General features: G+C 36.2%; 1 protein-coding gene across 3 annotated transcripts in view; it reads right to left on the bottom strand.

Moving 5' to 3' along the window:
* CCSER1 (coiled-coil serine rich protein 1) overlaps nt 1-22,686 on the bottom strand; it is a 708,879-nt gene that overhangs the window by 373,279 nt on the left and 312,914 nt on the right. For all 3 annotated transcript variants that reach the window (XM_040599449.1, XM_040599460.1, XM_040599455.1), the window contains exon 7: nt 5,352-5,429. In XM_040599449.1, coding sequence (XP_040455383.1) covers nt 5,352-5,429 — 78 coding nt within the window. The remainder of the gene's footprint in view (nt 1-5,351; nt 5,430-22,686) is intronic.

Raw genomic sequence — 22,686 nt, forward strand, 5'->3', positions numbered from 1 at the left:
TGGCTCTACTCAGAGAGACTTGCTGGCAGAGCCTTCTTCCTCAGGAAAACTGTACAAAGCTACTGAGAAAAGGGAAAAGAGAGTGAATAGATGCACAGATACTTCTTGCAACAGGACCCATAATACCTGCTTCTCACTCCCACCTACAGAATAATTTCAGCGCTTTTGTAGATCTCGTATAGTACAATGATGGAGAGTATGAAACAAATCAGACGTATAAGTCTTCTCAGAAATAATAAAATTGAAGGCTTTCATCAAAGGCAGAAAGCCGCTGTGATGATGAAACTTGTGGAAGTCTGTGCTACACCAGTAAAACATAAGAAGTCATAGAAAGAGTGAATACTGATACAGGATATAAAAGTAAAGAGTGGGAGGAATCAATTAAACCACTGAAGAATGATGACAGACTGGTTTAAAATTTGCTGGAGACTGGGGCGGCAGATTAGGAGAGGTGGGATTGAGTGAGTCATACTTCCATAATGCTATTCACTTTAGTACAAATACCAAAAATATTTCAGTAACAAACAAAAAAACGCAGAGGCTTCAGAGCTTACATGCTGCTCTGTGGAAGCAGAAATTCAGGTGGAGGGTAGAATGAGAGGGACAAGAGCTAATGAGGCCTCCAGCTCATGAAAGAGGATCACTGAACCCTAACTTGTATCTGCCCATGGGTCATAATGTCTATGTGATTATTTTAAAGTCTGTTTTGAAAACAAAAAGAAACAATATATCAAAATGGTCTTAATCCAAGAAGTGCCAGCAAATACTTAAAATATTGGAAATAGTACATTTAAGGAAGAGAGGGTAAATAGGTTGGCTGTGTGTCAACTAGCATAAGAAGCTTTTTGAAATACAGGCCCAAGTTGTTGTCATTGTTGCTCAGTTAGGACAAGACCTCACTCCTCAGCTAGACATGAAAAGTCACACTCTCAAAGATAAGTCACTTTTGCTAACCAGTGATTAGTACTGCAACTGCCATATTGATTATACCAAACATCTGCAGTCAAAATAATACTATTGACCAGATGGAAAATTTATCTCATGTTGAAGTTGTAAGCACAAATGTCATGAGCTTCCAGAGTCATGCCCCTTAGTGACTGTAAAGATCTGCATTTACAGAGCCTGTAGAGCTGCAGGATGAGTGGTAGAACTATTAGTATAGACCTAATTTAGCATAGAACTATACCTTATTAGACCTATAGCAGTGGTAACACTGCTAAAGGACTGTTAGTTTTTGCCTCTTGTGCTGGCACTGCCGTTTCTCACTCAGGGAACTAGCATGAGGAGTCTTAATTACACAAGACAGAACACGGTAATTTAATAAATGCTGAAGGAAATTCTCAGCTCCCTCAAAGAACAAAAGAAAGAATGTAAGGATTTTTTTTTGTTTAATGTCAGCTAGAAAAGCATAGCTGAGATTAATCACAGCATTAAAATGCAATCAAACATTGCTATAATAAATTACTAATGTGGCTACTATTTACAACTTGGTTGTGGCTAATAACCAGTGAGACTGATGCTCATTATAACAGAATATGTATAATTATGTAATATTAGATTATTAGATATCTTATGTACTAAATGGCTGTCACAGATCCCTTATTAAGTGGCTTTTACTATATTTTAGAATAATTTTTAAAATAATAAAATAATATTATAATCAAGCACAGTATAATGAGTAGGAGAAAGGAACAGGTTCTAAAAAATAGATGAGACATTGCTTGGTAAGTTGACCTTTCAGAAATATCCCCTCCTTCACTGATCTTCTAAATGAAAGGCAAGATTATTTTTAATTACAGTCTATCAGCACAGATATAGTCACAATTAAAAGTCAGTTTTGCTATTATAACATAGAATAACACTTGAGTTAAGGTTGCACGACAAATACCATTCTGCTCTGCTGTATTTCAAATTCTTAATTCTGAATTTTTTTCAACTGTGCCATAACTTTTTTCCACAAGGTAAGGCTCTAATTCTTCAAGACATATCACACAGGGACAGAAGGATAAACATCTGTTCAAAGGAAGAGCCTCCCTACAGAAAAGTTTAAGTGCAAAACCACCAACAAAGATGATGTTCTTTTGTGAAAGAAGAAATAAACTTTTCACATAATATGGGAAAAAAGCTTGCTTTTTTAAATAGCTTTAACCACAGAAAACAACAGAGGATTGAAATCTGGAATTTGACTTAAAAATAACCCCCAATAAAAAGAAATAACTATAAGTATTTTGTCAAAAATTGGTTTAGAAAAACTTTTCAAAAGTGCACTGTCTGCATACATGTCTGAAGAGGATCATTTTCTAAGTTCAAAGAGCATGGCTAGGGAAGACTGCTTCAAGCGTGTGTGTGTTGCTGACTCCATAGGGTGAAGGAAACCCAAAGCCACATGAAAAATTAGTTGCACTTCTGGCTACTGTGCAAAGTTTCTCCTTTCTTGAGCAAAACCAAATTCCATGGTTATTTCACTATTTACAACAGTTACGAGTGAAGGTTACTGAATGGCATTAATGATACATTTATGTTTTTATTTTTTCAGGGTTGCTTTTAGGATTAAATAGCACTGGAATTTGGCTACCCTTATTTATTACTCAATTGTTTTATATTCCTTTTGCTAGGTATCACTGAGACTTCTCTAAAAGTAGTGTCTCAACATAAATACAACATAATGATTTCTTTAAAATAATGGTATACAATGGACCCGGGTAGAGTATCTCTTGCTGTACTGGAAAAGGCTTTCCTCCAAATTATTCCTGAGTATGGTTTCACATATTTGGATCTTTCTGGCAGTGCTGCACATCACAGCATGTGTGATATACTGCAAAATGGTAGCAGAGTTCAGTGTTACCAGAGCTGAGATGCAACATGCAAGCATTCCCATGGAATCTTGCTTTCAACTTTCCTTACATTCAAAATCTTAAAATATTTTTCAACAAGCTTAGGTTCTCCTTCATATTTATAGAGCACATATCCTGTGGGATTAAAAATCAGAGGGATCTGCTTTGGTGAATTTAGATGTCATAAGTGTATGATGAAAGGATTTATATTCTTTATGCAGAAATACAGACTTACTTTTTAAGTTTAATTGAAAAAAATCCAAGAAAGGGCAGTTCTCTTTCTTGGTGTAAAACCAGGAACGATTGAGAACAGGGGCTTGGTTTCATCTCACAGTCTAAAATAAAAGCTCATTAGCTCAGAGATCTTCAACTATCCCAAAGAGATGCAGCGTTTATACTGCCCTGCTTCGTTACACCTGTGTTTTCAGAACCACAGAACGGAATTTCTTTTTCAATCTTTATTTCTACAGCAAGGAGGTGGGAAAGGTTATTATTATGTTGCTAAGGGAAATGCATCATCCCATCATCAAAAGCCATTATTATAGACTGACAGTATGTGCAGAGGGCTACGGCTTGTAAAACCAGTCATTCACATTACTACTGGAACAATATTGCTCTCTCTTGGAGTAAGTCAGGGAGAAATAACAGAAACAGTTGCATTTTATATTACTTTTATTTCTACTTAAGGACATTGGCTGTGAGATGTATTTGACTTATTCCTGGTCCAACTCCATTTTACTTGAATTCCAAAAGAAAATGTTTCCCATTTTGAAAATTGACTGAAAATGAAAGATTAAATAATGCTTTTTGCCTTCTCGCCGCCCCCCCCCCCCCCCCCCCGGTCTCTTGTACCATTTTCTACTATAAAGTATAAAGGAAAGATACTTTTAATATGAAGAAATGCCTTCATTTTTCTTATTAGAGCAACTATTCCACTCCAAAGAAGTAATTTCCAACCCATTTTGACCTATACAAGCACTGTTACCTTTAAAAATAAAGGCACTACAGTGTATTTGTCAGAGTTCTCCTGATGCAGAGCACTGTTTGCTTACCTCAGCTGAGAATTTAAGCATGAGAGTTTATTGTAAATATTTCAAGTTAGATTTTCTTACCTCTTACGCTTTTATCTAAGCTGACCAGCCCATTTCTTTATATCTGTCTTAGTGGTTTCCCAGGCACAGGAAGAAACAGTAACTACTGAATCTGCCTTATAATGTTGAGTAGACTTCAATGTGCATTTAATGTGGTATTCCAAGGAAAAAAGATGCGTGTGCTCCAGTATCCTGGCACAAGATTGCTCAATGTCAGCCAAATCTGATTAAGAGGTAGGGGTCTTGAAAACATTTAACCCCAAAAGAGGAATGAGAATCAGTGAACAGCTGACCACAGGTATCCCATCTGTACCTCCACTGATTAAACCACTGAGCAAGCACAGTCCTTAACCATTCTAGCAACAGGAATCAGCTGGCTAGCTAGCTGATTGTGAACTGTAGGGTACAAGTCTTGCACAGATATACAAAATATGGGGAAAAAAAAAATAAATGAGATTGGCCAGGTCTGAAGAAGGCTGGCATTTCCTCTGCTAAAGGCATGTGTAGGAGAGATGCAAACTTTACATCACCAAACCTCATTAATTCTACTTCCTCACTTTAATTCAGCATTATCACAAAGCAACTGAAAACACAACTCAAGCTACTAATTGTTTTCATACAGTAGGCAGAAACTTCCTGGGGAAAGGGGAAATTTTAAAAGGGATGTTCCTGTCAGCGTAACTTTGTCCATATTATGACACACGTTTGAAACAATGGTGCTGAAAACCCAGGTTCACTCTCCCTTATCTCAACAAACAACTGGCAAGGTGACCACTTTGCTTGTGGCCACAGCACTGTTCTGAATACTTGGGTGGCCTCAGGAGCCCTCTTCCAAGAGTCAGGCTCTGCCTAAGGCCATTCCGTGTCCCAGAGCTGGATACCAGGAAGTCAGGTGAAAAAATGACATAGAACCACTTGTTCCTTACAGCTTAAACCTTACAAAGTTGCGGACATCATTCCATCATTTATTATTAGTATTAACATTATTAACATTAACTAAAGCTTGTGACTTACACCAAAACTGTATTTTGACGTATTTTTAACATCTCTATCTCTGCAGTAACTAATAATTGTTTCATGAAAACGTACTTGAAATGCAATATTAAGAGAAGTATGTTGATGAAAAATGACATACACACATATACAGGATATCAAAATGTATCACCAGCAGATGAGACAGATCAGAAAAACAGTCTCGCAAACAATGGTTTACAGCTCTAGTCTGCTAGAAAAATAATCCTCTCAAAACCAATAACATTTTATTCTAGGTATTTCTTGAAAACTGCATGGTATATATATAAGAACAACTGCTGATATCACAGTAATTTAAAGAAAAGGAAGCAGTGATAATAGCACTTCATACTCCACCAGATAGCATGATAAGCCAAAACTCATACACATTTATTATGAAATTAATTAACTATACCTTGAAAAATAACGGCTCCTCAGGAAGAGGGCTGACAGGGAGTGAGGTGGTGCTACTAGCTGGACTCATGTCTGTACTCTGAAAGAAAAGCACAGAGGAGTTTGCATTTCCAATCAAGTTCTATGGACATCATTTCACAGAGGAGAGAAAAAAAAAAAAAAAAAAGAGCTCAAAACCAACACTGAAATTCCAACAGAAATAGACTGACAAAGCAACTGCAATTTGTACTGTATATACCTTTAATTAATAAAAGTATTTCACTAATGGGTAAGTGCATTGCATTTTCTTTATTTTAAACTAACTCCCCATTCAAAGTCCCAAACACATACAAATACGCAAATACAGTGTCTGCAAAAGAGTAATATAAGAGGATAACCCAGAAAACAAAAATTTGTTCATATAGAACAAGCTACGATATCCATTTATTGTTGTTAGTTATACATATATATATAATAATATACATATATTGTTATTAGTAGCATCACCATTGTCACCATTGTCATTATCATCAGGGTGGCTCAATAGTAAAGTTAGAAGGCAAAATTAACAGGAAAGCAATATATGGCAGAAGAGTATTTGGATCAAAGTTTAAGTAAAGATCACTTTCAAATGAGTCAATACATCTTACAAACAAGCACAAATATATGAAAAGAAACACTGAGCAGCAAAGTTAAGAAAGAAAAGAAGCCAGTATACTTCAATGGACCCATTCAGTTAAAATGCTTTTGAAAGACTGATCTACAACCCCACTCTTTTTTAGGTAATATTTCAGTAATCTGCTGGTTAGCATGGTCATTATATTTAAAGATGTAATAGATATCAAAAGCAGTGTGGAAACTCTGAATAATTTGAATGATGATAATAAAAAAAACATCATCTGGATTTAAAAACATAAACACTAACATTGTTCTGGAGAAAACTAGAATATATGATACTTCTTGGGAAATAAGTCCTTAAGTATTAAAATGAAAAAAATCCACTATCAACAACAATAAAGCAGAAAAGATGTAATGGAAAATACAAAAACACAAGTCTGCATGAGCTAACAGTTAATTTCCTTTTCACACTTTGCATTTGCAATGCAGAACGATTTAATGAATTCAACTTATGCAATTATCTAATCAGATATCTGGTTTCACATCACTATGAATCTATTATGACCTCTTTAATAAACCCAAGTTCTGCAAGTGAAGAATACTACTCCACCCATGAAGTTCTGACAGTTCATTCATCAGAAAATTTTTGTGCAGAGATACCACATTTTATACACCCAAATGGCGCAGGATGAAAACTGAGACCAAATTTTGGGTATGAAATCCCTATTTCAGATCTGAAATAGAGGATACAGACTTCTAAGTTTATGCCTACTGAGAAAAGCAATGAATTTAATTAGATACATATCAGTTATACCATACCTGAAAAGACAAAAGTTACTTGCTAACTAAAAGGGATGCAAGTAAAGGAGAAAGGAAATAATCACCATGACCCCATCCTAAGAGAAAGAGAGAAGTTACTGAGGAATAAGGGAGATTATAACATGTCAGAAAGTCAGTATCTTTGTTGAATCCATTGCTCTAGTGTTCAGAAACATTACACATTGTAACACAGACTCCTGAACTCAAATCTTCAAGGAAACTGGCTGATAATATTTACTAAAAGGAAATGAAACATAGCTCTTTCAGATTAAATTCAAAGTGCAGACAAAACTGCAGACCTCCTCTGTGAGAACATTCTGCCTCAAAAGCCAACAGTTCAGCTGAGGACAATTCATCTTTCAATTTACAACAGAATAGGAAAACACTAAGGGGGGGTGGGGGTGGGACAGGGACAGGGGACAGGGACAAGTATCTGCTTTCCAAACCAAATCAAGCACCCTAATTTGCAATTAGAAGTGCCCAGGAAGGCAGTCCAATCCTTTACGCATTGGAACAGCCTCCCTATGAAAACCTGCAAAGCAGATTGGTACGTGTACGCTACACAAGCTGCAAGTCCTTCAGTGATAGCTGGAATCTAAGACAGGTTGAACAGCCCCGAGGATGCCAAAGGTGCTTTGATAAAACATCTCAGGACACATCTCAGGGCACATCAACACACTGGCCTCAGAAAAAACATCTGCTCTTCTCTGATGACTGGACAAGAGCCAGCCCAGGTCTGGATGCCATACTGATGTGGCACCGTGCCTGAACTAGAAAGGCTGCTGAGAGGTGGGGTATATTAATAGGGACACCTACTAATGGATAATAATTACTATATAGCTTCTGGACTGCAAACGGTTTGAGTCTGGCCAGACAGGAGCATTGGCAGAAAAGCCTGTGTTTGCCTACAGCTGTCCACATATAGGTACCTTCAGTGGCCCCTCCAACAACTTCAGTAATTTTCCTCTCTAAGGAACACAGAGCAGCTTCTCTGTCAGTGTAAATTAATTAAATCCAGTGGTGCTAACACAGTTTATTATAGTGGAGAATTGAGTGAGACAGTACCAAAAGGGTTGTTTCTCAAGCTACTAAAAAAATAATAAACCATCCAAACTAATCACTGCTTTGAGAGATGTTGTCAGCTTGTCCTCCTGAAGGGACATCTTAACAAACAACATCCCACTTCCCATCTAAATTTACTGTCCATGGGGTACTTGTCATAATCACACTTTGTAGTCTAAAGCTCCCCATACATACAAAAAATCTACCACTCTAAGGAATTCACCCAGCGAGGACTTTTTATTTAATGTTGTGTAAACCAATTCTGTTCTCATAAAAGCAGCCACTCACTTTAAGTCTGGCTTAAAGTTGATAGATTGTAGTTATAAATTAACCAGAAGATGCTATACCATTAGGCTACAATCATACCTTGTAAGTTGTAGTAGATGTTAAACATCATTTGTACCATAATTATACATATTAGGCAAAATTAGGTAAATTAGGACATCTCCTAATTTTGTGGTACTTTGCTGTGCAACTGTAACATTTTAAAATGTATTTTTGATGCACAGTGATACCACACCAGGGTTTTGAAACTTTTCCCTGTGTCACTGGAAATCTCCGAGTGTTCTGGAAGGCAGAGAATTTGCAAAGCTTTAATCATTTAAATTCTATTTTTAAAATGTCTCAATACCAAGAAATTCTAGTTTTAGAAAACATACCTTGTCCATGTCAAAAACAACCCTGTGAGCTTTTCTTTCAGTGTTTTTATCCCATTTTTTGATTTGGGGCAGGCTGCTAAAATACAGCAGGTGGATATTATTAGAATTTTGCCAATAATTGTTCTGTGATTACAATGATCAATGCTCAAGTTTTCTTCTAATTTCTAGAACTGATCAGTCTAAATATTACAACATCCTCACTGTGCAACTCAACATGTACCATGAAGTCACGGCTAGGCCATGCCAATAATTCATCCTTGGAAAGCAATATTAAAAATGTGATTAAATATCAGGAAATTTCTTGATAATGAGGCAAAGGCAGAAAATAAGTCTGACAGAACAACCTTTTTTCATTTCTGCATCTTGTTTGGAGATCCAGGATCAGGATACTGCTTGAGGACAGATTACTACCATGTAAGCTACATGAAAGAGAAAGCAGCTCTTTCTGGAAGTGTTTTAAAGTAGTTACAGGCTTGGTTTGGTGGTTGGTTTTGTTTTCTTCCACTTGTATACACCTGCCTCAAAACAGAATGCTTCATAAAACTACAGACTACCATAACTGTCTTATCGCAGATTAGATAATGTAGTCAGTGTTTTTCCAGCAATACAGAATATCAAGTATATATAAATGCACATTATTAAAACCATGCTCCTTTGGAAACAAGTCATCTTCCAGTCCTTAGCAACTGTTCTTTAAATGAAAACAAGTTCACCTCACCTCATAAAATAGGGGGGTTCTCGCTATAAGCCCTTGTCTTTAATCTGAACTTCTCTAGGAAGAGGCCTATGTATCAACCCTTGTTAATTGTACCATAAAATATGGACCAGCCACTGTCTATCACCCACTGACAGCAGCTGATTTAATTTGCTACTACTGCTTTTCAACAAGGGTAAACACTGCAATGATAGCTGGCAGGCACTGACTTCTCTGGAGATCAGTATCACAATTTATTGATCTAAGAAGTCAATTCTGACAGAGAAACCTTTAGTGGGTATTAGAGCTAGAGATCAAATAAATCATTATAATAACTGAAGAAAAGAGAATCTGTGTACTCCATAGCTTTTTCTAAGGAGTAGTGGATAAGTGTTGAACTGACTTTCAGGGTGATAGTTTTAGTTGTATCACAAGTTATGCCAGGAAGTATCATTTTATAATCTAGAAGTTGAGTAGCACTGGGAAATTAATAAGTGCAGTCAGAAAACTCAGTAGAGACATTTTGGTATACTGAAGGTAATCAAAGACCTGCAAATGGATTTATTAATGAGTCTGCACAACGCCTTTATGAAATATTGTGCTTAAATATTATTATACCATTTTATCAACGGAAGTGAAAGAGAAGGGGAAATTATTTGCTCAAAACTATGAAGGGCTGTTTAAAAATACAGACAGAAATCAGGAACTCCTAAGTCCAAGCACTCCAGCTTTTTATCCAGGGTGTGCAATGCTCCCCTGCACACTTCTGGAGTGCTGTGATTTCTGTAGTTTCTATGTTATTTAATGTCATCAAGAGTTTTTGCTGATACATATGCTTCCTGCAAATAAAATTACTATAACCAACTGAGGCCAGAAAAATAAAAAGTAGTTTTGATAAGAAAAAATAGCAGACACGTGAAATGAGCTTTCATATCCCACCCATCACCATGTTTGATTAATTCTCCCCAACATCTGCAATCTCACTCAGTAACAATGGAAGTGACTCCTTAAAATGTGTTTAGGCCTATTTTCTAACACCTTTGAATACAGCCCAGGTAGTAATCTATAAACTCATTTCATCTGTCTTTTATTAGTAAGTATAGTTAATTATTCTTACTAATTACTAATATGTGCAATTATCAGCTGAGACATTTAATTATTATTTTCCAGTATTTGCCTGGTCTGTTGCCTAAAGCTTGCTGCTCCAGTAGCTTAGAAGGCTGCATGGCTCTTGCATCTGACCTGAGCTATCACAGCTCCTATCGCAGCTGCAAACCATAAATTACAGCTGCTGCTGCTTCTTGCTATCTCTTTTTACACTGGTATATGTGGTGTGTAGATAGTTTTTAGGGGCTTAATTTTCTACTGATTCTCAACCAGCATTTAGTATACGGGCAGACAGATTAGCGTAGACTTTTCTTGCACTCTAAGCAAAGCTAATCACCTGAGCTGTAAAATGCCAGTGGGAAATTTCACCTCTTTTAACATAAGGTGCTGATCTGTCACGTATCAAACAGCATTTGTACGTCTAGTACTGTTTATTTGAGAAGACCTTGAGTTCTCAGGAAGTCAGAGCAAACACATTAAATGGAAAATTTTCACAATATTATATTTTTCAGCAAGCAGGGATCAGGCTGAAGGATATTTTGTTGACTGGTATTTGTTTCTCCAAGAACAGACTAGAAAGATGCTGGTTTAGCCTTTTAATTAGGCTAAATTAATTACAAAGCCCATAACCAGCAAGCAACATAAAGAGTATATAACCAGTCCATGGTTTGTTGCAGGGCTACAGTGTTTGAAATAGTTTAGATTCAGATTATAGTTTCACATTATTTAATTTATATTTTATATATATTTAATTTACTAAAATATTTACATTTACTGAACTAGCTATCTCTCCTCTCCTTATATTAAATGCAGAACTGTAAGAATACCAAAGTACCAGGCACAAATTACTTTTATTATCTGCTTTTCAGTTTCTAAAAATGGCAATATGAAAATACCTAACATATAAAAAGCTGGCACAAAGAGAACACCTTAATAAGCATGTTTTAAAATTTGTAAATAAAGTAGAAAACTGAACTAAGTCTCTAAAGAGGTTCAAGAATTGGAGATTGTTGGTTTACAATTGAGTACATACAGTGGGGAAAAACAATCTTTTTTTATAACAGAAAATGACATATATATTACTACATATTGATATTTAATCGTAAATATCTCTTCCTTTCTGCTCTTTATTTTCATGTTGCTTTTTCATTGTTCTTTGCTCTGGTTTGTCTTTATTCCCTGCTTTCCTTTACAAGACTTGTAATAAACAGACACAAGTTTCCTTGGTCAGATAACTGTCTGGCACACAGGTTAGATGAAGGGTCCATCAATATGTAGGAGAAAGGCGCTTTTACTTTCCCAAACAGCAAATTCAGCTCCAATTAATCTCTAAAAAACCACTTCACTTCTACCTGCAAGCAGAATATAATTTCAAAAGTAATTTGGACAATGACTTTGGGGTTAACATTTCTTTGCGAAGAGTACCGCAGGACTGTCAGTGGCTGTCACTGTGTCAGTTGGGACTGCTACTATGACACATCACATTAAATGCAACTCCAGTCATATTTTTATCCTAATGAAAACCAGGGGGTTGCTTTCACAGATGCAAATGCTTTGTTGAAAACACAGTGAAGAACTGATTTCCTTGAGCAAAACTCTACTCCCTCTTCAGTTTCTATTGTTTCTTTCATACTTCATTGACTATACTATCCAGCCTTGACATTTTTTTATTGTATATTCTTCCCTAATAATATCATATAACATCAGCTTTTTCTGCTCTTTCAGCAGTCAATTGAGAGAACCAAGTACTCTCCTGGGATTTTAATCTGCAGGCTGCCTATTTCAATTGCTTTTCTTTCCTTGCAGGAGATCTTTCAGGTTAAAATATACTTTTTTTTTTTTTCTCAAACCACATTCAGTTTTGCAGCAAATACAATGGTTGTCTCATACAGTAGGTTCAGTGATTTTTTTTTTTTTTTAACTCCAGTCACAAAAATATTTTCTTTCTCCTAAGCCTGTATCACAGCACTAAGAGGAACTACTCTGATACTTCGTACTACAGTCATAGCCTGAATTTGGAAGAAAATGTCTGCATCCACTCAAAGAAGAGTCTATCAGCAAAGTATCTCTGGGATCTCTCAAACTCCTACATTTTCCCTGCACACAGATCCATTGTTTTTCTGTCCTTTCAAATAAAACACTTAGAAGTAATCAATTAATTTAACAAAGAAGGATCAAATCTGATAACAGAATGACCTCCTCTCCCTACCTTGCATATTCATGCATGTTCTGCATCATTAAGTATCATAACATACTGGGACCAAGATATAAGCTGGAGCCAAAAAGGATCATCAGATATTAATACAAACAATGGATGCAAACACAATTATATTGAAGAGGATAAACACATACACAGGATGTATACTTATATACTTCTGGCCATGTGGAAATAACTGCCTTGACGGGTTAGGGAAAAAATGCTCCTGAAAACAGGTTGCTCTGTAAGTTCCCCTGAAGTATCTGCAGGTGGCCACTGTCGAAGCCTGCCATGGATTTAGGTGCCAGTTTCAGCAAAACAGTTCCTACACTCACATACTCATACAATTAATTGTTCCCCATGAAGATGTGAAAGATGTTCATGATCTCCTTACAGTTTTACTCTACAAGAGAAAGGCATGATTCCTTCAAGACAAAAATCTCCTTGCACTTGCTATTAATGAACATTTTTCTTTAAGGTACAAATTTTCTCACACACTAAACTTATGTGCAAAAAAATACACATGCTTCACCATTCATTACATCCATTTGAAAATAAGAATATAGGGACATGGGTGATATCTCCTGCAACACTGTGGTCAGTTTTCTGCCTACAGTTTCCCTGCCACCTATTGTTTTCAACTGTTTCATAACATTAACAAACTCATTTTTTTAATCTGAACATAATGGAGCCAGCCTGATTTTTATTTTTATATATATTTATATGTTTTTAGATATATATATTACATACATCATGTATTTTAATATATATTATTTATATATAATTTGCTGCTCAAGTGTCTGGTTCTTTTCTACCTCTATTTTACTTGGTAAGCATCAAGAACAATATTGCCAGATTTTCACACTGATGTTTTAATGTGAGGCTATGTTTTATTTTCCTGTGTTTCTCAAAAAGATTCAGATGCCTTCAATTGCTATGCATTTCACCAAGGTTTTAACAAGCCACTTTGTACTTTCTAAATGTTGTGACTGCAATTATTCTCACTTCTTCATCAGTTCTCAGAAGGGTTTTTACAATTTCAGTATGGAACTACTTCTGACAGAGTATTTTAACTTATTTAGATGCAGAGGCTTCATTCTCAAAACTGTCTTGAATTCCCCAATAAGAGCTTAAAGGAAACAGTTTAAACATCTGTATCTGTCTGCTGCTAAGTCAAGGAAGATTTTTTTTGTTTTCCCACTTCAAGAAAAGGAGCAAGTGACATCTAACAATTTGAAATATGCTTTTCCTGGCTGCAGCATTTCTGTATGATGTCAGGAAAAAAAAAAAAAAACAAAAAAAAAGAGGTAAACTTTCAGTATGTTTTGCCATGTTATTTGCTTCATGGCTTTTTTAACAGTAATGTTCCTTGATGTTTTTAAAAAGTTGAATCTTTTTGTGTAATATAAGGCCATATTTCAACTCCTGAAATGTAGAAATTCTGATTACCATAGGCAGTTTTGAAGCATGCTAAGCCTGCTTTTTGGTTCAGCAAGCAGGTTCCAAAGTAGAATTGTTCAAGGCAGAACAAATATTCTCTGATTTAGTAAATATGTGGCACACTGAGTTTCTACCTTCAGACAGCAGCTTTCATTCTTAAGGGAAGGATTTGGAAGAGTAAGGCACAAAAGGAACTTCAACTCCCACCCTGGTAGAGGGTTCAGTAGAAACTGTCACAACTGCTCTCCACAGTCTTTCTAGCTCTACTTGTTCTTCCTTTCTCTAATCTAATACTTACATCTCTGCCTACCAGCTCAAATCAAGATCTTTCAAGACTCCCTACCTTTTCTTACATCTTAGGGTACTTGCACAGCATCTTCTATTCACTGCACTTCCCACTCCCGCACCTACCCCATCACCAGCACTGCTCCTGTGTGCCATCAATCTGAACCTGAAAACCTTCCCACCTTCTGTACCCTTCTCCCTTCCTTCGGTAGGTGCCCATCCCCTTAACCCTATGTATACATGGTGATTTATATAATATATAGTTTTATTATTTATATTAATATATGTGAAGTCTATCTATTAAGATGTTAACATATATATTTAGATACAAACATACACACATAAAACTGATTGAAGGAATCTCTTAATGTAGCTGCTGTGATTCAGCAGCCGTATGATTGGTTTGCTACTGAAAATACACACAGTGAAGTTGGTCAAATCCTGCATGTCTGAAAAACATGTCAGGTTCCACTACAGTGAACTACCACTTGGACACAGCTTCTCAGTCCCAGGCTCCATACAGCATGGGGAGGACAAGAAACTGTTGCAACTTGTAAAGGAATGGAGGAGTTAAAAGGTGCCTGTACTAGTACTTAGGCATTGCTTTATCATTATTTTTAGAGCCTTCACCCGAGCATTTTGTTTTCATTTTTGTATTTTGCAATGGAATTATATACTAAACTTGCTGAGATATCTGAATAGCATTTTATAAAGCCATTAGCAATAAAATATTCATTTTTCATTTATATTATGTCCAGGAATACAAATGAGTATAATTTCTTCCTACCCTTCAACATTAATAGGGAGAAAAATTGAACATACCTTTCACATTCTTTTAACTACAGTAATATAGAAAGAGCTTTTCAAATGAAAAATACTTTTTTAAAAAATAAATATTGTCTGTTTTCTTTGGAAGTATTATTACATGCATCTCCACTATTGTATTTTTTTTTATTTGTTTATTTTCGAGCTTGGTAATTCTACAAAGCAAGGTTAAGGCACTGTCTCAATCACCATGTGATAAATCAGTACTCCTTGAAATAGCTTTGGTAGAACTATTACAAAAATAAATCAGCAAGAGGCAAAGCAAATCAGGAGACATGTCAGCAAACTCCTAGGCTCATGCTATGGGCTGGGAGTTTATCCATATTCATGTTATGCCATGAAGCAGCTGGCACCCTGGCTTATCTGATGACAATCTCTCTACATGGCTCCACTGAGTTTCTTTTATCTGCTTCTTTTCCCTTCTCCTTGCATCCACCACTATGATTTTAGCTCTCAGCAGCTGCCACTGCTTACGAGCTTCTCTGTAGGCTGTTATGGTAAAACAGAAGTTTTTCTTGGCGTCGTTGTTGCATCTTTCACTCCTGGACACCACAGAGGTGATGGCAGGTGCTAACACTGCTTGGCTGCTGCAGGGAGGCTGTGTGGTTGTCACTGCATCAGCTGCTTCCAGAGGCAAGCTCATGAAGAGCAAACCACATGTGGCTACCTTGTCCGAGGCATGAGCTGTCATCTGAGTTACAAGCAAAAGCTAGTTCCCTAGCTTATTCCTAAAAACCCCAAGAAATCCAAGACAAACTGATATCTGAAAGGATATAAAACAATACCCTGAGAGATCATAGAATCTGCAGGCAGCAGAAACACTCTAGGTTTAAGTAACGTCCATCAGCAGAGCTGGGCTGAAAAGCCTGGCTCACATAATTCCTTTTGTACTCTGGCTCTTATCATATTGCTGCAAAGAACCTTTCAGGGGTGCTAAGTGCACTACAAAATTTTCACCAGTCTACTTTTTCATGCCTCTTGAAGTTGGGACAATTTTCTACTTGTCTGCATCAGATGCTGCATACAGAGGAGAATCATGTAAAGGATGTTGCTCTGAGAATAGAGAGAAATGTTTTTTGGCAAAGAGTTTGCACTGGAATAAGGAAATTAATAGATCAAATATAAGAAACATTTAGCACATACACTGCAGATGCAAAAACATACCTGTGGAACATTGCATTTTCAACAGAAGAAATCAATACTGAGGGAATACCACAATCAGTATCGCCCATGCCTATCTGTTTTATTATATCTTTCGATTAATGGCCACATTTTTTTACCAGAAGTTCTGCTTCAATCAAAGGACATGATGATGGCTTTTAAAAACTTTTCAGGCTTTGTTTGTTTGTTTGTTTGTTTTTAACATAAAACACTCATATTGCAACACTGTGATGTTGCAACAGGTCTGAAAGCTGCCCACATATAATCAGAAAAAAAATAAAAATCTGCTGTCAGGTTTCAATCCTTTCTAGTCTAAGGCCTCCATTTCTTTCACTCAAGTTATGCTTGTCCTTCAGCAGTATACAGTCTAATTAGTTTCTGTATCAGAAGGATGATGGATAGGTGCCCAGAAGCAGTTTTAACCCGTCATGGCCAGAGACAGAGAGTTCAGTGCTAGGACTTCTGGTAATTCTTAAATCAAACAAAATCTCATTAAAACACTTCTTCAAAATAAGGAGAATTTGCAACTTTTATTGATGGCTCTCAAAGACAATATATTAACAGTGAATAGAAATGGTTCGTACATCACTTCTCATTTGTTTGTTTTTGCAAAGAAGGTAGAGAGCATCTGTCTAGTAAGCAGGGGAAAAAATGCCATTCCATAGCCTTTTAACAGATGCACACAAAAAACCAATAGAAAATTTTCATCATTTAAGTATGGTTTTCATGAAGGAGAACAATTTTCACAGAAATCTTGCTAAATTGTTTCTACAAGTTATTATAGGCAGGTACCTAAACTTAAGTAAGAATACTGTGGTTAGGAAAGCTATTTGCAGGTATCTATTTCTAAGAGGATTTCTACAACATCACACAAACTAAAAAAACATCAATGCTACTATTTCTACCCATTTCTATAAGTTTTCTAAAATTAACAAACTTTACTTTTAAAACATGACTAAATGTTTATATTGGAAGCATATGAAAACCAAGCCTAATTGCCCGAAAGCGAGAATGTATTATTTCAGAAAGTGAGATGTCTAGTATCTCAAAATCAGGAACCACCCAGGCTTGCAAACTTAAGGATTTTGTAGGAAATGTCTACGCCATTCTTCACAGAATCACAGAACCATAGAATTGTTTAGGCTGGAAAACACCTTTAAGATCATCAAGTCCAACCATTAAAATTTATGCAATCGTAGACAGCTCAGGCTGGAGGGGACCTTGAAGTATCATGCCGTATGTCTGCTTGCCCTGAGGAGGATCAACATGAATGTGATCTGGCTAGGCCAGAACAGAATCGCCCCACCAAATGCAAACCAAATCTAGGTCAGATATATGTATTAAGTATACCTAGTAAAAGTAAGAAACCATAAACCTTAACTGAACTATTGATACTGTTAAAGTCTTTTCAGGGGAACCTTGTGCAGCTTGAAGTCTCTCAAGCAGAAGGAAACTGCCCATCAACAATTGCCAGAGCCCCAGAAGATACTCTCTTCCAATAGGCAACAACATTGGATTACAAATGCATACCTGATGTCCTGTGTCCATGTGGATTCCTAACCTATCCTAAACTTCACATAAGAAAAAAAATGCACAATACCAGTAAATACAAGTATAAGTGAGCAAGTAAATAATCTCAATGTATTTTGAAAACGTACTCATTCCATTTAGAGGCAAAAGTAATGAACATCTGGGAACAATTTTAGTTAGAAAACGGAGTTCTTCCTTGAACATTGGATGTCATAGAATTCCAGATCTTCAAAAAGTATGTGCCTTCAAGCATAAAACAGATCTACAGGGCAGTGACTTACACCCAACACTCACAGATTTAAGTGACTCATATTCCTGTTTTGCAAGCCATTTCAAGTGAAGAAGGGTACAGCCTGCATGGAGTGTCACGTATAACTGGGGCCTGAAGCAGTGAATCACAATTAATAAAGTTCAATTTATGAAACCAAAACCACTGGAAACACACAAGGCAAAAATAAGTGGTGAAAAAAATCTAAAACTGCCTGAACATTAAATAGCATTGATAAGTTTATTTTCTATTTTGAGCGGTATGCTCACTTCTGCAGTCTCATTTGAATACATTTATAATTAAAGCTGATTAGTGGTTTATAGTAGAAAATCAGTAAAACTTTCAATTCTCATGATCATTTAAATACTTTTCAAGAGAAACAGGGCTTTCTTCTGCTTCTTCTCATTTAAATCTGTGCCTTGGGTGCACAAAATCAACATTCACCTCACAGCATTTGTATAAGAAAGGCTAAATTAACCTGTGAGTCAAAGTCAGCTGATTCCTCCAGGACTAGAAGTATCTTCTCCTCTACAGAGTGTCCAAGCAAGGAGCTACCACACAGTTAGTTAGGACATGAGCATACATGAGACAGGGAATATCTGTTCTGGTCTAACTTCCCACATGAAAACTCTTCACACAAATGCCACTGTGAAATATAACTAAAGTAGGTTTTGGGGCTCCCGGTTGGGTTCTACTGTTCCCAGTTGAGTTTTGGGGCCCCCAGTTACTGGAAGAAACCATAGCTCTGCAAATGCAAATTGTAACTCTGTAGTAAACGCCTCTTCTGGATAAATCCTGATTTTTTTTCTCATGCGTTACATTTATAAACAAAATAGGGAAACTGGAGATTTGAAAAGGTCAAAACCTTCTGTACATCAACATGCAATTCTCCAACTAAGAGTACTGTACTCTTAACAACCCAGCTTAAAGTCTGCTGAGTGATTATTATCAGAATAATTTCTAAAAATACCATCAATTGCTAGATGCTGGGAGCAAAGAAAACCAGGTATGATTGCTGAAAAACAAGCCTGAACAAAAGAACCTATGTCTTTTGTGCTTATTGTGACATGAGCCTTTAAGCATTTGATTTACTGAATTTCAGTTACCTACACAAAGACACACCACTCACTTATATGCTATGTTTAAACAAAATGTTCCTTTTTTTTTTTTTTTTTTTTTTTTAACACGTTTTGTTTTGTGAAATCTGGAAATCTGGAGTTTGTTCTCTTTATCCTAACCAGACTAAAGAATAATATTTAACATTATATCAAGAAATAAAATAAGGTGATACTGTTTTGCTACAGGAATCTTGAGAAATTCTGAGGACAAAAGTAACATCTCTCAGATTTCAATTGAATATTAAATATTAAGAGTAATCTGCATAAAGTACAGCATTATTTTTCTGCATGAAAAAGTTACAGATGGAATCTGAAATATATCAAAAAATGTCCTACAACTCGATCAAGAACTAGAAGAATTTGTTGATTGATAACACCAAGTCACAAAGTCTACTTTTTGTTTATTCTTTACGAAGAATTCTTTATTAAGAATGGGTGGAAGTGGGATTCTAATGTTGCATGATTGTCTTGTGAAAACAAATGAACTTTCAAATGTGTTCTTGAAGGCCACCAGACAAGAACAGATACATTTTGTTTCTGGTTGCCAGGGGATACAGAAGACTGTTTTTACATAGTGAATCATCACGGCATTTAAAAAACAGCGTTAGCAGGGATTTCTATCACTGACATGTGGATGAGTCTTTCTGTCACCTTCAGTGATCCTGCAGGGATCTACAGTCCTGATGTAGGATGACACATTTGGTTTTTTTAATTTTCAATAATTATGTACCCCGTGGCCTTTACAAAGTACATATTGCCATTAATACGCAGAAAAACTCATAAACATGATTACACAGGGGTTGAAACACTTCTTCAGAACAACATGCTTATAATTCAATTCTATAATAACATAAAGATTCAGAGTAAGATTTGGTATAACTAGAGCCTCGTACGACACTGTTTTCACCCAGCTAAATGACAGCTGAAGACTTTACAGACAATGGGCAAAAAACAATCTGATAATTTACTCTCTTGTAGTGGTTTCAGTCAGTGTTCTGACAGTTGGGTTTTATGCAAAACCACTTGTATGCCACATATGGGAGTTCCACAAGAAGCAACATCAGTTGCAGTTAAATTTCCATTGAGCAGCACAAACCTGGAGGATGGAAGGGAAGCCTTCAAAAGATAGTTTCTCTGACATGAAAAGAATTACATTACGCAGAAATAAAATTTTGGAGCTCACTAAAGGATTGTCTCAAAAGACAGTTCCTGAAAAAAAGTCTCAGTGTTATACTATCAACAACAGTTTTGGTATCTGATTTCCATTAATACTTCTGTAATTTTGAATATTCTATTTAAAGAAAGACTAATTAATATATTTCTGTATGTAAAATCTAACAAGACAGGCTTATTATGGCCTCGGTTCAGCTGATGCCTGAACTGCTTGCTGTGATGAGATATGCTCCTGAAACAAAGAATCACTCAGAAGAACGGAGAACAAGGGCATTTTACTGGTACATTTTTGTGAGGGAGTGAAAAATCAGGAAGCCAAATACAATAGCATCCTAATGGTGTAATTGATTCCAGAAGAAACTACAACAGTGAACATAATTAAGTTCAGAAGTATATCACTGCAAGGTATAGTTAGGCTACATCGGTATTAGGGCAATAAACAACATTACACGTGACCATATAGGGCCTCACTCTGGACTTACTCAGATTTAGTTTGAATGAAACAAAACATAACTGGAGAAGATTATGAAAGCTCTGAGTTAACCTTTTATTTGACAGATTAATGTAGTCACATAAGATAATTCAATTAGGTGTGAATGAAGAAGAAAAGGACAAAAAATGATTGATGGCATCCAACAGTGTGCTGGTGAGACAGTCAGGGCATTCAATATTGAACAAACCACTAAACAGTCTGAAGCCAAAGAACAAATTACCCACTGATGCCAAAAAGGACAAAACTTGAAGAAGAATGTCTCAACATAGGTGGTTGGCAGGTCTGAAACAGGGGGAATGGAGTATTGATTATAAGTTTGGGCTAGGAAGTAGTCACTAGAAACTGAAGGTTTATGAAGGAAGGAGGCGAAGGATGGACTTGAGGAAGACTAGGACTACTGGAGAAGCAGAAGTCTAAGCACAGTCTAAGACGACTGTCGGTAAATCTGAAAGAAGCCATTAAAGTGGTCCAGTGGCTGTCTTCAGTTAAGACAGAAGGCATTAAAGAAGGCTTGTCTTGTGACAAGCAAGACATGGAGAGGTTGAGGAGGACAAGTAGTAGGAAATGTTTATATTAGGTTTTATATCAAAAGCTAATTAAAGTACAGTGGGCTGCCTGGGGCAAGTGGGGAGACTGGAGAGTGAGAACAAGTGAGGATCTTGACATGAGCTGAACAAGGAGCAGTATGTAAGTGTCAAAAGAAAAAAATTACTTGGAAGAGGAAGGCAGAAGAAGGTAATGCACAGAGAAGGTTCTTCTCTCTGGAGGGGGAAAAAAGTAAGAAATAGAGCAACACACCACCCTCACAATTATTTGGGTTGTTCCAGGGATGGACTCCTCCATTTCACAGTGTGCTACACAAACCACAATCCGAGAACAAAAAAGAAGAAACTCATACAAGAAAAGAGAAAGATCTTGCTATTCCTGGTTAGAAAACAGCAGATTCCTTGTACAGTTCCATGTGTATGCTCTAATAGGATTTTTGTATGTAACTGTAATCCTGCTATACCTTCCAATAAATAATAAAATCAAGGCAAAATAAAATAAGAAGCATTAAAATCAGGCCATAAAACACTAGCCATATGAAGGATATGAAGAATAAAATCATTTCATGTGCTTAGAAATTAATACAAAGAAAGCCAAACCAAACTAAAACAGACTACATTAATGCACATAACTACTATTTTTCATCTTGACCAACATTTTTTTTAACTAAGAAAAAAAATCTATGGCTATCTATCAATCTATCCTCAACACACATACTCAAGTACGTATGATTCACTATCCACTGATATTCAAACAAAACAGAAGTATTTTCCTTTTCCTGCAGAAGCATTCTATAAGATAGATGATAAAAGAGATAAAAAATGTCTTGTGAGACAGTTTACAGTGCCCAGTACAATATACAGACAAACACAATTAACCAGATAATTATAGATTGATTTCATTCCCCAGCAGAGCCCATTGTTTTTTTTTCCTCTCTGTTAACGCATTGATATTATGTGCAAACCAACAAGTTCATAAAACTTATGAACATGGAAGACAATATTTTCTCCAAACCCAAAAAGCAAATAAAGTGTAATTTAAGACCAAAAAGTGTATCACAGAAAGGAACAGAAAACAGAAACCGTGATAATTAATTGCCCAGGTATTGATGACCTTAGCAAAATATCCCCATTCAGAGCACAAAACAAAAAAGCACAAGTATTACGTATAACAGCTCTCCAATGTCTTGCAATAGAATACTAATATTTGACAAGGTCCCTGCATTTCATTTACATAGTTTTGTTCTAACAGCTGAAGGGGAAACCTGTAAACTAATGATCTTACAAATGCTGAAAGATTTCAATTTTTCTCATTGATTTGGCAGTACACAATTAAAGTTACTCACATGTCTGCACTTAATTG

The sequence above is a fragment of the Falco naumanni genome, chromosome 1 (assembly GCF_017639655.2).
Source record: "Falco naumanni isolate bFalNau1 chromosome 1, bFalNau1.pat, whole genome shotgun sequence".
Classification (NCBI taxonomy): Eukaryota; Metazoa; Chordata; class Aves; order Falconiformes; family Falconidae; genus Falco; species Falco naumanni.